Source organism: Bos mutus, chromosome 19, assembly GCF_027580195.1.
Source record: "Bos mutus isolate GX-2022 chromosome 19, NWIPB_WYAK_1.1, whole genome shotgun sequence".
Classification (NCBI taxonomy): domain Eukaryota; kingdom Metazoa; phylum Chordata; class Mammalia; order Artiodactyla; family Bovidae; genus Bos; species Bos mutus.
Window position 1 is genome coordinate 22,133,650 of NC_091635.1, and position 14,902 is coordinate 22,148,551.

At 58.1% G+C, this 14,902-nt stretch overlaps 2 protein-coding genes across 2 annotated transcripts in view; both read left to right on the forward strand.

Annotated features, from left to right (window-relative positions):
- The window catches only part of LOC102267497 (potassium inwardly rectifying channel subfamily J member 12), a 31,450-nt gene extending 20,430 nt beyond the window's left edge, over positions 1 to 11,020 (forward strand). The window contains exons 2-4 of the mRNA XM_070389664.1: positions 228 to 313; positions 6,967 to 7,085; positions 10,998 to 11,020. Coding sequence (XP_070245765.1) covers positions 228 to 313; positions 6,967 to 7,033 — 153 coding nt within the window. The 3' untranslated portion in view covers positions 7,034 to 7,085; positions 10,998 to 11,020. The remainder of the gene's footprint in view (positions 1 to 227; positions 314 to 6,966; positions 7,086 to 10,997) is intronic.
- Positions 10,998 to 14,624, forward strand: KCNJ12 (potassium inwardly rectifying channel subfamily J member 12). Its single transcript, XM_070389663.1, is given in 3 exon segments — positions 10,998 to 11,280; positions 13,132 to 14,383; positions 14,386 to 14,624. Coding segments are annotated over 3 exon segments (1,524 nt in total). The 5' UTR covers positions 10,998 to 11,097; the 3' UTR covers positions 14,475 to 14,624.
- The last annotated feature ends 278 nt before the right edge of the window (positions 14,625 to 14,902 follow it).

A 14,902-nucleotide genomic window follows, 5' to 3' on the forward strand; every position in this document is an offset into this window, starting at 1 on the left:
TGCTGCCTTCCCAAGTGGACTCCCCGGTCTCCGAAGGGACCCCACACCACGGACTGTCTGCCCACTGGGTCGAGCACTCGTGTCCTGGCTCTGGCAGCCCTCACTGGCTCAAGGACAGACAGGCCAGGCTGCGACTGGAGCCTGGGCCAAGCCTGGCCCTCTCAGCCCTCCTGCTCCTCTTTGTGTTCAGTGGTTTGATTTTTTTTTTTCTCTTCTTTTGAACCAAGGCGCCCCAGCTTAGCCAACTCCTGCCCCATTACCAGGGTGACCAGGACAGCCGTATCCTTCACCCCACAGCTGCAGCCAGGGTCAGGTGAGGGACTTCAGTGCATGCACATGCATGTAGCCTGAACATGTGTGCATGGCTATGTCACACCGCCTACACACGTGTGTACACACAGCTCACACATACAGATACACGCGTGCAAGAACAGACACTTGGAGACTCACCCCATGGTGTCCAGCCCTGATGTGATGGAGGCACAGATGTGCCCTCGTGAGGACACAGCCCAGGCCCCTTTGCTGATGTTCCCAGAGGAGCAGGGGTGTGTAGACGCGCACCGGTCAGTGTGTGAGCTTTGTTCCTCATGCCCTGGTCTCTGCATGAGCGCCACCTCTGGCCACGCAGCTGTGTGATGAACCACAGCACCCTGTCTCCCGGCCACTGCAGCCTCCAGCGCCCAGAGCACCTGCTTCCAGCTGCTGTCCTTCTCTGGTCACCTCCCAAGTAAACTGCCTGCTCCCAAACCCTCCACTCTAGATCTGTTTCTGGGGAAACAAACTTGGGCCATGTACGTGCACACTCTGATGCTCCTGGAGTCACACACACCACACCCCAGGCCATCTGTCCACGCAGGATGTGTGCACATACCTTTGTGTGCTGGACTGCGGTCTAGGCACTGTGCGTACACTACCAGGCAGGCAGTAGAACTGGGTCCCTTTCACAGATCTGGAAATGAGACAGAGATTAGTCATATAAACACGTAGCTCAGATGTGGAGGAGGGCAGGCCGGAGCCAGCGAGGCCAGGACCGCGTGCAGGAGGACTCCCCAGCCCCGGCCGCTGGCAGCACTGACGGTGCAGATGAAGGCGGGAGCAGCCTCCGCATCCCTTGGCTTCTGGTCATGGGCCCCAGCCCCTGGGTACGCACGGCCTCTCCAGGATGTCCGGCCTGAGGATGGCACTGACTAGCCTGTAGCCTTGGGGCACTATATTCTATCTCTGACCCTGTTGCTTCCTCTTGGGGCAGAGTCTCAGGATTGTTGAAAGGTGCACACAGTTGGTGCTAAATAAAAGTTCCAGGTAGGAGAAAGCTTTTCCTGGGGCTCTCAGGGGCCACCTTTCCTGCTCTTGGGGAAACCGCCCCCACAATCTACCTCATCTTCCTGGGCACAGGCTCAGAGAGGGCCAGTGGCTCAAGGCCACGCAGCACAGCAGGGCCTAATACAGTCCAGACTCCATGCCCCTGCCCCCTAGTCTTGGGCTCTCTGCAGCCCCTGGCCTCCCACAGTACTGGTTTGCCATGAAGGAGAGGCAGCCGGGGAAAGCTTCCTGTAGGAGGCAGTCCTTAGCCTTTGGAGAAAACTGTGGTTTTTCCTGGAGACATCTGGGCCAGACATGTGGTCAGTGCCTGAGTCTTGGTTTCCGTGGCCCTGAATCTGGACTCCAGTGATTCCTGCCCAGCTCTGGGTGGACCAGCTGTGTGACCCTGGGCTTGGTGCTCACCCTCCCTGAGCCCCAGTCTGTTGTGACTATCCGAAGGAACCATAGCGTGAATGGAAGTAGCACGTGTCACAGTGTCCACGTGGGTGCACAGTTCCAGTTGTTAGGGTTGGAAAAGCCTCTGTGGTGGAGGCCAGTGTGAGGCTGTGTGGGTCAGAGGGTCAGACGCCCTCTAGCTTGCTGCCTTGCCACCCTGAGCCTCAGTCTCCTCGAGCAAGGCAGGATGTGGGAGCATTTCCTCCAAAAGCCATTTCTGGGGCGTGGATTGTTCTTACTGCTGGCAGATGAGAAAGAGGAGGCTCGGGTGCCCCGGCACACGCAGCTCTAGCCCCGCTGCCTCCCTCCAGCTCCTGGAGCACATGGAGCAACATCCCAGCCTCAAGGTCTTTGTCCTTTCGCATATTTCCAAGAACGCTGCTGTCTCAAGTCACGTGTCGCCCCCTCAGCAAGGTCTTCCTGTGCCCATTTTGCTTCAGGTATGACTCGGTTCTTTCTTCCCCAGCATGGTTTTTGTCTGCCTTGCCCCCACGCAGTCTTGGCCCTGAGCACCGTGTCTGCATACAGTGGAGGCCCAGACGGTGTCTGCCGAGGGGGTGAATGCCCCGTCCGTCGAGCAGGCAGAGCCCAAGGCCTCGGTTGTGCTCCTGGAGCCCAGCTCTCCAGAGAGTCCTGAGTGGAATGATGGGTCTTCTGGAAGCCCACCCTGTTTTCCCGGCCTCCTGATCTCTGAGCACAGCTTCCGGCCCATCCCAGGGTGAACCCTGGACCTCAGAGGTCTGTCAGGCCTTCCTAGTGAATCTTCTGTTCCAAAATAAAGCCAGATTTACAAGATGAGGACGGGGAGAAGAGGGAAGCTGAGAAAACAAGTGTCCCTCTGCTCCCGTAGCAAGCGTCCAGGTCCACGGGGCACTGAGGCCAGGAGTCAGGCTGTGTCCTGCCTGACCTTTGCCTGGAAGGCCTCACACTGCGCCCAGCCTGCCATGAAGCAAGGTGGTCCTCAGTCAGGAGGGCTCCTTAGGGAGGAGGTGGCTGGATGCAGAGGGACAGAGGCCAGGTCATGGGTGCGGGGCTTGGATCTGCTGCTCAGGGCCTGGTGTTGGTGGACACAATGCTTCTCTCTGCAACTTACTTCCTCCTTGCTCAAAGACACGTGGGCCATCTTACCTGGACTGTTCTTGGGTGCAGTGCCGGGCACTCAGCAGAAGCTAGGCATTCAATTCCAGGGTTCTAAGAAACGTGCTGCCGGGACCTGGCAGGGAGCAGCAGGGGACCCAGGGAAATCTTGAAAGGCTTCCTAGAGGAGACATCCTTGGAATTTGAAAGATGAAACGCAGAGCAGGGTTTTCCGAGGTGAGGGCCCAGCCCAGGCTGCGGCTCTGGGTGTGGACACTCCTGAGACGCCCCCCACTGAGGATGGGGGGTTCACACTCCCACTGTGTCCTTTTCTCTTGTTGATTTATAAGAACCCTTTATATACTAAGTATATCAGCCCTTTCTATAGCAAACGTATCATTTACTGTCCATTTTGCTTATAATGCATTTTAATAAGCAACATCACGAATATTTTTATGGTGGCCAATTTTCCAGCCTTTTGTTTCGTGGCCTTTCACATCCCAGGGCGTTCCTTGCCCCTTTGTCTCAGGTCTCTGCTCTGCTGTGCACACTTAGAAACTGTTTGAGACTTAAGTTGAAGATTGATAAATTACAGCTGTAAGGAAAACGGACACCACGGTGCCTTTGCTCACCGCATGGTCCCTCCCGCCCTGTCTATCTGCTCTCCCCTTCCTGCTTGGAGTGAAGTCCAGTCCAGGCCCTCCATGAAGGGACCTGTGACCCTCCCAGGGTGAGTCAGAGGCTCAGAGATGAGGTGGTGAGGAGGTGTGGGGGAACCAGGATATTTCCAGCTCCATGTACTAAACTGATGAAACCCATCATGACCACATGAAATAGATAACGTTATTCATCCCATCTCACTGGTGAGAAAACTGGGCTCAGAGAGTTATGACTTGCTCAAGGCCATCCAGGAAGGGACAGAGACAAGATTGGAATGCAAGCCATACTGCCTCTGGTTTTATACTTTCAAACTCTTCTCTGGCGCCCATTGCTCTTGGGGCCAAGTCCAAACTCATTAAAATAACGTGCAGGGCCTCTCGGCACCTCTGCTTCTACACATCGGTGTGAAGTGCACAGGCACTCAGCGCCTCGTCTCCCTGCTTTTAGGGTCTCTTTCTCCACCCTGCTCAGCCCCAAATCTTTAGGATCCTGAATGCAGGTGCTGGAAGGGCCAGCCCCCTCACGTGTAGTAGGAACAGAGTTCAGAGTTGGGCGAGCTTTGCCCAAGGCCTAGTGTGTGAGGAGCAGAGCCAATGTGCACCCTGCTGTCTGGGACCCCGAGTGCTCCTGGCAGTGTGTGGTCAGTCTGAGCTGGGCCCTCTCCAGGGAGTCCCCTGCCCCTGACTGGGTCATATTCCTCCCATGGCCTCCAAAGGCTCTGACCATGTCTCTGATCCTGCCTGTTGTGGCTGCTACCTAGCTCGCTGTCTTCCTGCTTGATGAGGTGCCCCTTGTAGACAAACCCTGCCGGTCCATCACAGAGCCCCTGGTGCCCAGCTGAGTCCAGCAGTGAGCGAGCGCTCAGGAAAGTTTGCCTCCCAGAGGGAGGTCCAGAGAGGGATGGGGGCCTGCCCTAGGTCACACAGTGAGTTTGAGCAGAGCTGGGGGCCCCATGAGTAATCCCAAGATCCCCCAGGCCCCACTTGGTCCCGGGACCCAAGGAGGCCCAGGGATGGGGCAGTGTCTGTAATGGCCACTCTAGCAAAGGGCACAAGGAGTCTCGGTCCTCTGCTGCTTCCAGGGGCCCGGGGCCAAGGACACCCTGTCTCCCTTCTGCTCCTACTCCTCGTGGAAGGATGTTCTCAAGATAAAAATACCCTCGGAAGTATTTCCTGGTGCCTGGCGTGACCTGTCTTCCACACTGGGGGCCAGAACTTCCTGCCCTGGCTTCACCTCAGGGCTCAGAGAGTGGACATTTATCCCTCCTGGCCGCTTGGTTCAGCCTAGCCTTGTGGTCAGTGCATCCAGCCCCTGTCTCCAGGCCGTGGTATCTGAGGGGCCTGAGGGGTTGTGGTCGCTGTGGTTCCTGTAGCCGGCACTTACTGGCACCCTTGCCAGAGATGACACCCTGGGCACAGAGCTGGGGGGTGGGGGCAGGGCGGCCAGACCCAACCCCTGCAGAGCTCAGGGCTCTCCTGCTTCAGTGCCTGTTGGGTGCGTCCTGAGAGCAACAGACCGGGCCACACAGGAGGTGTCGTCCTCTTAGAACCCTGGGACGGCCGGCATTTACTGGGCATCTGCTGTGCTGGACACCCTCTTTGTAGCCTCCCCATTTTGCAGATGAGAAGCCTGAGGCCCAGGGAAGTTCCCACTGGGAGCTAGGGGGTGATCAGGCCTCGAATGCAGGGCTGAGGCTCGCTGGTCCCCGAGCCCCACCCTCCAGGGGAGGCTGTCGTTGGTGAGGACGGTGACTGTGGTGGTGGAGCCGTGTGGTGCCCGGCTGGTGCCCAGTGCACTTCCCCCATGGCATTGGAGCAAGGCTGAGCAGCAAGGGGAAGGGTCCTGCCCCTGACTGACAGGATGGTCCTGTGGGGAAAGCAGAGGGCTCCCCTCCCTTGCTGGGAGGCTGAGGGACAGTCTCGCTGTCAGGTCAGGTCATCCCCGTCAGCTGAAGACCCTGCCCCTGCTCTGACCTTCCCTGTTCAGGACTGTGGACCCCCCCTCAGGAATATGTTTAGTGAACCTCCGACGGTTGGGGGTCACATCTGTCTCATGGGCCGTGGCCACTGCAGGGGAAGATGGAGCGCTGGGCTCTTGTCCCTGAGCTGCCACTCACCGTGTGTCTTTGTGACCCGGGGCAAGTCCCTGCTCTGCTCAAAGGCTCTGTCTCCTCCTTCTGGAGCTGGTTTGCTTCCCTCACAGGAGAAAGCCCGTTTTAGGGAGCAGGGAGGCAGAGGCTGAGAGCCCGGGGAAGGCAGGCCGAATGACCCCAGCAAGTGGGAGGCAGGCGCTCCTCCGTCTGCCCTCCCCATGGCCAGATGTCATCTCCCCTGCTCAGAGTCCCAGCTCTTGGTGACCTCGCCCTGCTCAGCCTCAGTTTTCCCATCTATCCCTCAGGGTGGGCTGTGAAGGTTGGAGTATCAGTGAGGCAAGGAACCCAGCACCCAGGGCCACACACAGTGGGTGTCCACTCCAGTAGAAGGACAAGAGGTCAGAGGCCCCGGAACTAGTCCTCTCTCAAAAGTCCAGCTACCTGTTGGGAGTCTGGGGTCGAGCCTCCATCGTTCTTAGAGGGGCCAATGGCAAGGCCCCTGGCTGCTGCTTTGGGAACCATGAGGGATGGGGAAGCAGGGGGCTGAGGGCTGGGTGTCTTGAGGTGAGCCTGGAGTGAAGGGAGACCAGCCAGGCCACCTCCTAAAAGCATGAGCAGGTGCCCCGAGCCAGGAAGTGACTCAGCCAAGGTCATACAGCTGGTGAGAGGCAGAGTTGCAACTGAAACTGGGTTTGTATGCTTCTAAACCCACCACTGGCGTTGCCTGAGAAGGCTTGTGATACGGGGCTGACTCACCACCAGTTCCCTTAATCCCAGCTGGAAGATCCAGCGTGACTGTGGATGCCCGCCAATGGTAGCTGCGAGAGAGTGGCCTGCATGGGCACTGTGGCCAGAGGACATCTCAGGTGGACTCGCCTCCAAAGACTCCCCAATGCCCCCTTCCCCCTGCCCCCTGCCCAGACCTCATGGCATGCTGCAGAGGAAGGCAGGGGCTGTCCGCTCACAGTGGGGCCTGTGGTTGGTGTGCTGAAGGCTCTGCAGCTAGCCAGGTGCGCAAGCCACACCCTGAGGGCCTCTGACCTGAGGAGGTGCCCCGTCTCTGCAGCAGGAGCAGCAGCGGCTCCGACTTCATAGGGTTCCAACGTCGTGAGGCTTGCCTGAGTTGGTGTCTGTGAAGCGCCTACCAAGTGGCTGGCATGCAATGGGCATTCAGTAACTGTCAGCGGTCACTTTCTCTGGGGGCCCGCATCGTACTACCTTTCTCTGGTTCTGAAGGGTTGTTATGAACAGACTCACAGGGTCCTCCACCTTCCACGGGATCCTGGGAAAGCAAACAGAAATGGGGGTTTGTGTGGGAGTTTATGACTGTTGAGCTCCCCCCAGCAAGGAGAATGGTAACTGTGCTCTGTCACCTTCAGGGTCTTCCAGCCGCTGAGGCCTCTCCAGCCGGTGGGGCAATGGCAGCCACAGCTAATGCAGCCTTGAAGACGGTCACTTGCTTGGTGAGCACCGTTACTTAGAAGATAGGGCTCCAGAGGTAAGATTGGGGCACGGGTGTCCACCTGTCTACCCAGTCATCCTTCCATCCAGACACTCATCTCTTTACCCACCTGCCCATCCACCCAGCTATGTGACCTCTCATCCACCCTCTATCCATCATCCATCCATCTAACTCTTCATCCACCTACCCAACCCATCCAGCCATCCTTCCATCCATTCACCTCCCCCGCCAGCTATCCAGTCACCCATTCATCCATCCATCCACCCACCCACCCACCCATCCATAGATTCATCTGTCCATCTGTCCTTCCACTCATTCATCCATCCACTCAAACATCCATTCACCCACTCTGTCCATCTGTCCATCCATCTGCTCAGTCCATCCGTCCATCCACTAATGCACTCAAACATCCATCCACCCAACTCATCCAGACCTTTCTCACCCACCTAACTGACCCACCCCTCTAGTCATCCTCCATCCATCCATCCACATGTCAGCCCCGTTTATCCATCTACACGCTTGACCACCCATCGGTACATGCGACGGTCTCCTCATTCATTGATTCATCCATGCCTCTGTTCAGCAGCTTATTCCTTTGTCCTGTCTGAGCAGCAAACATTTACTGGGTGCCCGCTCTGTTCCAGGCCTTCCTCAATCTCTCTGGACTTCTGAGATTGGCCAGAGATGGGGCCAAGGCAAAACCAACTCTCACACAAGGTGGAAAAGCACCTTCTGGTCCTGACAGAAGAAGCCCAGGGCCAGAGAATCTAAAAGGGCCTCAGGGAAGTGGTGGGCTTCCACTGATTCCTAACCGATGGATTTCCAGCATTCCCATTAGCTGTGATTTGGAGACTGGACCACGTGGGGCGAGGGTCACCACAGGAACATCCATAAGGAGCCTGTTGCAGTGTCCAGATAGCAATGCCTGGACAGGAGGGGTCTGTGGGCAAAGAGGGGGAGGATGGCTTTGATCATTCAGGAGATAAAATGCACAGGACCTGGGGAGGGAGTGGATTTGGGGGCTGAAGAGGAGGGAGGAGGCCAGGCTTGTTGACTGGGGTGACTGGGGAAATGGTTGGGCTGCCCAGTGACCTCACAGGGTGCGGGGGGTGTGAGGAAAGAAGGAGACTGAGGGGGGAGGTAGGGGGAAGGGGGTCAGCTTTGGAGAGGAGGAGGAGCCTGTTGGCTCTGCGGTGCTGGGAGGACGTAGAGGGCGTGGGCTCAGGGTTGGGAGTCCCTGCTGCGGAGCAGCCCAGAGGCCTGAGGAAGGCCCAGGCCTGAGGGGCCCTGCGAGCTTGGTAGAGCAGGTTCCCCAAGTGTGCTCTTTGTAGTGGGGAGCTGCTCCCTGGCCTGCCACTGCACCAGGAAAGACTGGTGTTGGTGGCTGGAAACTGGGCAGGTGGGCCTGGAAGTGGGGAGGGCCCAGGGACAGCTGAGCATCGGCCAGGCCCATCACCAGCACACAGCTCTCCTCAGGCCTCACATGGGGCCCCACCCTGAGGGCCTGCACAGTGTTGACTCCAAATGTTTGCAGCCTGTGGGTGACATCTGGGGAAGGGGAAGGACTGTGTCTGGGAAAGGTGGGCAGGCACAGGAGATGGCCATCATCACTGCAGACTATGAGGGCAGAGGTGTTGGGCTCTCCCCAACCAGCCTTAGCCTGCTTACTGGACCCTGAGGTGCCAGCCTGCCCTCCCCATGCCAGGGATGCCCCTCTCCTGCCTTTGCACCCTGAGCTGCCCTTTCTCCCTGTGGTGCACCCTCCAAGCGTGGCCCAGACCCCTTGCTCCCTGTGTGACTGGGTGAGGCACCCTTCTCAGAGCCTCCGTCTCCCCACCGGCGGATGACGGGTTACATTTTTCAAGCCCTTGTGCTGAGTCTGATAGATAATGTCTGGATTAGAAAAGAGGGCATGGCCACCACAGGCTGTAGTGAGAAAGTGCTCTGTGATGGATTAATGATGTCTGCCTTGGGCAGGGACCAGGAAGGAGGTGTTTGTAGGTTACATGCTGGCTTTCCCTGAGACAAGTGCTTTGTAAGGATTCTTCCAGTTGACCATGAGGTAGTGAGTGCCCCTTCCCTGGATGTTCCAAGCGGGGCCTGAATGGCCATAGATCAGGGGCGCTTGCAAGGGTCTTTCCTCTGCTTTTGTGTGCTGAGAGAGGGGCTATTTGTGTCTCATCACCACGTGGCATTGCAGGAACCCTGAGGACTGAGGCTAGGAATACAGTGTCATGTCCACAATCTGGCCTTGGGGCTTGGAGGAGATAAGGAGATGGGAAGTTGAGTTCTCTTCAACCTCCCACACTAGGTGCTCACTTATGAAAGGCTGTATGACCCTGGGTAGGTGACTCAAGCTTTCTGAGCTTCAGTTTCCTCACCCAGAAAGTCATAAGAAGGGATTACATGAGCTATTTGAGCTCTTAGTGCCTGGAAGGTAGTAAGTGCCTGACAAATACTGATCACTCTGTTCACACCTATGCAGGGGTGCTGCCACCTGGGAATCCTCCCAGGGAGGGGGACATTGAGCACCTCCTCAGTGGCCCCTCTATCGACCCAACTAGTCAGTGCTTTCTTGGCTTTGCCCTGGTCCCCTCTTGGATGCTGCAGAAACCTGAGGCCCAGAGCCTCAGGGGACCTGGCAGAGGGTGGCCCTCTCCATCCGGAGGCACCTCCTGATGACTTGGCCCCACCGGTAGTCATGTGTTAGCTGCCTGCCTAAAAGCTCCCAGCCCAGTCCCTGCTGGGGCACTGAGTCTGCTGGGTGCCAGAGCCTCTGTGCGTGGGTGCTGTGGCTGGCGGGCATGCCGGCTCTGGAGACGCTGGGATCAGGACAGGTTTGCCACCCCTTGGGGCTCTCTGGGTCCAGCCCACTGAGGGTGCCTCACACTCCACCTCTGCTGCTGTAGTTACTGTCCTGGCTCAGGTGGGAGATCCCAGTGCCTGTCTCCCCTTCCCCTCCTAGCAACATCTGGGACCCCTGCCGGTCAACCTGGGCTTCCACTGCTGTGGTGTTAACTATTGTCTTTATCATGTATCTCCTCCTGGCCCATGACGTGTTTTGTGACCTGGAACAAGTCTCAGCCTCAGTTTTCCCATTTATAAAATGAAGAGCTAGCCTCCTTGCTTGCTAAGGCCTCTTCCAGCAAAGCGAATCTAGCTTCCTGTCTGTCTAATCTAACGGTATGTACCCGCTGAGCAGGAGCTAGATAGACCTGTACATCCCTGGTTGAGGATGTTGTCCCACTTTTCTTTCTTTTTTTTTTTTTTGGCCATGCCCTGCAACTTTTGGGATGTTTGTTCCCAGATTAGAGATGGGATCCAACTTAGGTCCCCTGCAGTGGAAGTGCAGAATCCTAACCACTAGACCGCCAGGGATGTCCCCCACATTTCTTAAACCGAGTCCTTAAAGACCACAGAGCCCTGCAGCCTTGCCTTCTGTGTATGGAGGGTCCCTGCATGTTTGGCAAGTTTGTGGTGCCAGGGCTCCTACTGTGGGTCTTTTTCTCAGCCTTTCTTGGTGGTGGTGTGTTTACCAAGTGCCTGTGAGGACTCCCCACACCCCTGGCATCTCATGCACACACACACATACACACATGTGCACACAGAGCTGTCTGCTGTGTCTCTGCTCCTTAGTTTCCAGGGGTCTTTGCCTGGGTGACTTTGCTCCAAGTACCAGTTTCCAGCTCTGAATAGTGGGGGAGTGGGCTGTGAATGTGGCCTGTGGATTTTCTCTATGGTTTTAGGAGAAACATCAATAAAATAGGTCTGGGTGGGGCATAGGCACCCAGCCCAGGCAGAGATGCCAGTGGTCACTGTGATACCCGCCACCTGACTGGGAGCTGGCCAAGTCACAGCCTCCATGTGAGGCTGCCCAGCTGCTGGGAACAGTCGTGCCAGTCTGGGCTCTCCTGGCCTTTGATTCTTTTGATTCTGTCCCCGTTACAGGCCTCAAGCTGCTCAGAGCCTTACCTGGAGCAGCCGTGACCTGCTGGACATCCCGCAAGTTCTCCCGGCCACACAGACCTGCCCCTTGCAATCCGGTGGCATGCTGCAGGCTTCTGAGTGCCCCATCCTGGTCACCTCTGCTTGGAAGGCCCAGGAATCTTGGGCTGGGCTGTCTTCCAGGCATGGTCCCTGGGGTACCCCCACCGCCGGCTCCTTGCCTCCTGGCTCAGGCAGAAGCAGTGCCCACCATTATAGCCTCAGGCCTCAGCTCTTCAGACCCAGGGTGAGGTAGTCAGCTGCAGCAGCTGTAGGGGAGAATCACAGTGTGAGGAGAGCTGCCGCAGAGCCTGGGGTCCCCACGGTGGGAGACACTGTGTCAGACAGAAGTAGTTCTGAGTTCAGCTCTCCTGCTTACTAGTTATGTGATTTTGGGAAAGTCATTTGACCTCTCTGGAACTCCATCCAGAGAGTAGAAACAGCCACAGTAGTTACCTCCTTGGGCTGCTGAGGAATGACCCAGGAGTGTTTGCTGACGGGTCTGGCCTGCTCTCCTTGTGGACGGATGAGCTGGGAGGATTGTGTACTTGCCAGACCTGGGGATCCAGTGACACTGGCAACTGGATGGCTCCTGGGAGGGGTCTGCAGCCTGGCTGGTTGAGTGGGATCCACCTTCACCTTCTCCCAGGTGTTTGGAGCAGAGGTCAGAGGTGGTGCCCTCTCTGCGGCTCTGGCTGTACCCCGTCCCATAGACCAGGGCTGATCCCAACTTAGCCACCTCCTGGCTGTCACCTCCATTCCCTTTCTACTGGTCTGGCTGCCCTGGGACCTTCTCTGGGGCCTCAGCATCTCAGTGCATTCAAGTGCTCCCAGGCTCACCTGGCTCTGACCTCATGGTGCGACTGGTTTGGAGTTGGAGAGGCGTGGGGCCCATCAGTGCCCTGCCACACCATTCCCGCTTGGTGCCTGACACAGAAAGCCACATGGCCTCCGTGCCCACCCATGGGCCCAAGTGGAGTTGGGATCTCCCGTCTACAGATGCTGCCCCAGAACCAGCAGGGCCATGGGGAGGGGTGGCTACCTGCACATCCGGGGCCTGGATGCTTGCCCCCAGCAGTTAGAATGGGATTTGTCTGGCTGTGGGAACAGTGCTGGGGGTGTGGCTTGGGACCGACCACCCAGTGTGTGAGTGTGTGTGCCAACCAGGTGCTGTGCCGAGTGGGCTGAGGACGAGGGCTCTTATTTAGAGCTGAGGAAGGCAGGGGTGGCGGAGGCCCCCAGGCTGAGGTCAGCAGTCAGTGACCCCTCTGGAGGCTGACTCATGGGCCCCCTTCTAGCCACCTTTGGTGATGGGGAGGCCACAGGCCTAGCTTATGGGCAGTGAGAATAGGCACCTGGGGGAGAGTGTGAGTGTCAGGAGGGTGGTGGGTCCAGCTTTGGGTGTCCATCAGGCCCAGGTCCAGGCCCCAAGAGTGAAACTGCTGTGAACAAACAGCAAACCCCTGTACTCAGGGAGCTGGTGCTCTTGTGGTGGGATGGCTTGTGCAGCCCCGAGCAAGCTGTTGTTGTGGTCACTGGTGTTTTTGGGTCAGGGAGGGATGTGTGGGATTCGAGTGGGGTTCTGGGGGGTGTACAGTTTTCTCAGGTGCAGGGAGGCCCTGGGAGATGCCCCCGAGGCATCAAAGCCAGGGCTTAGAGGAGGGTGTCCAGGTGGGCCCAGGGGCGAGCAAGGGAAGGCTGGAGACGAGATGGACTGACTCCTGGTGGCTGCCGTGGGCACTGGCACCAAGCAGGAAGGCCAGCATGGTGGCTTTCATGCTGGTCTTCATGGGTGATTTCAAGGACTCAGGCCAGGAGGGTAGAAGAAGGAGCTGGATCCTGAATCCTGAATATATTGGAAAGCAGAGCCCTTGGTGGGAAAAAGGGGGACTGAGGAAGAACCCAGGGCTCTTGTCTGGAGCAGCTGGGAGTTTGGAGGCAGGCGGGGAGCTGGATGAGATGGGAGGGAGGACCAAGAACTGGTTGTGGGTGAGTCTGGGTCTCTGCAACCATGGCTGGGCCGGGATGGAGGCGTGGAGGTTGGGGGGCAGCTACTGCGCCAGCACCGCCATCAGCCCTGCCATCCTCTCTGTTGCAGGAGCTGCTCAACCCTGAGCCAGTCTGGGGTCAAGCGGGGTCTGCTGCCCCCACCTCCTGGATGACTGCGTCCGGCCGCACAAACCCCTACAGCATCGTGTCTTCAGAGGAGGACGGGCTGCACCTGGTCACCATGTCGGGCGCCAACGGCTTCGGCAATGGCAAGGTGCACACGCGGCGCAGGTGCCGGAATCGCTTCGTCAAGAAGAACGGCCAGTGCAACATCGAGTTCGCCAACATGGATGAGAAGTCGCAGCGCTACCTGGCGGACATGTTCACCACGTGCGTGGACATCCGCTGGCGCTACATGCTGCTCATCTTCTCGCTGGCCTTCCTCGCCTCCTGGTTGCTGTTCGGGGTCATCTTCTGGGTCATTGCTGTGGCCCATGGGGACCTGGAGCCTGCTGAGGCCCATGGCCGCACGCCGTGCGTGCTGCAGGTGCATGGCTTCATGGCGGCCTTCCTCTTCTCCATTGAGACGCAGACCACCATTGGCTACGGGCTGCGCTGCGTGACCGAGGAGTGCCCGGTGGCGGTGTTCATGGTGGTGGCGCAGTCCATCGTGGGCTGCATCATCGACTCCTTCATGATTGGCGCCATCATGGCCAAGATGGCGCGGCCCAAGAAGCGTGCACAGACGCTGCTATTCAGCCACAATGCGGTGGTGGCGCTGCGTGACGGCAAGCTCTGCCTCATGTGGCGCGTGGGCAACCTACGCAAGAGCCATATTGTGGAGGCCCACGTGCGGGCCCAGCTCATCAAGCCCCGGGTCACGGAGGAGGGCGAGTACATCCCGCTGGACCAGATCGACATTGATGTAGGCTTTGACAAGGGCCTGGACCGCATCTTCCTGGTGTCTCCCATCACCATCCTGCACGAGATCGACGAGGCCAGCCCTCTGTTTGGCATCAGCCGGCAGGACCTGGAAACGGATGACTTCGAGATCGTTGTCATCCTGGAGGGCATGGTGGAGGCCACGGCCATGACCACGCAGGCCCGCAGCTCCTACCTGGCCAACGAGATCCTGTGGGGCCACCGCTTTGAGCCTGTCCTCTTTGAGGAGAAAAACCAGTACAAGATCGACTACTCGCATTTCCACAAGACGTACGAGGTGCCATCCACACCCCGCTGCAGTGCCAAGGACCTAGTGGAGAACAAGTTCCTGCTGCCAAGCACCAACTCCTTCTGCTACGAGAATGAGCTGGCCTTCCTGAGCCGCGACGAGGAGGACGAGGTGGACGGAGAGCAAGACAGCCTCGGCCCCAGGCCAGGCGCGACTTTGACAGGCCGCAGGCCGGCACAGCCCTTGAGCAGCGGCCTTACAGACGGGAGTCTGAGATCTGAGCTGCCGTCGGTCGGCCGAGGTGCAGCATCTGCCCCGCCAAGGAGAGGCCTGAGCCCCTCGAGGGCTCTGGGCCTGAGCAGGATGAGCTTGGGCCCTGGTTGCAGACTCAGTAGCGTTTTAGATGTTTTATGTTTCTTTACAACGCCTGGGAATGTTGGCGGGAGAGTGGGTGGCTTGTGCTGCCTCCGGAGCTGGGGAAGGCCCAGGGGTGGGGAGGTGGCCTCCGGGCACTGGGCTGCAGGAGCCAGGGCCTTCTGCCTGAGGAGGGAGCTGCAGCCTGTCCAGAGACGGCTGACCAGCCACCTGACCTCTGAGGGCGAAGGCCAGCAGGCAGTAGGGTGCCTCACTGGTTTTTACCTTGGGGAGAAACACCAGTTTCGGCTTTCTCAATCTTAGTTTGAGTAAGACTGTTTACAAAAAAAAAAAG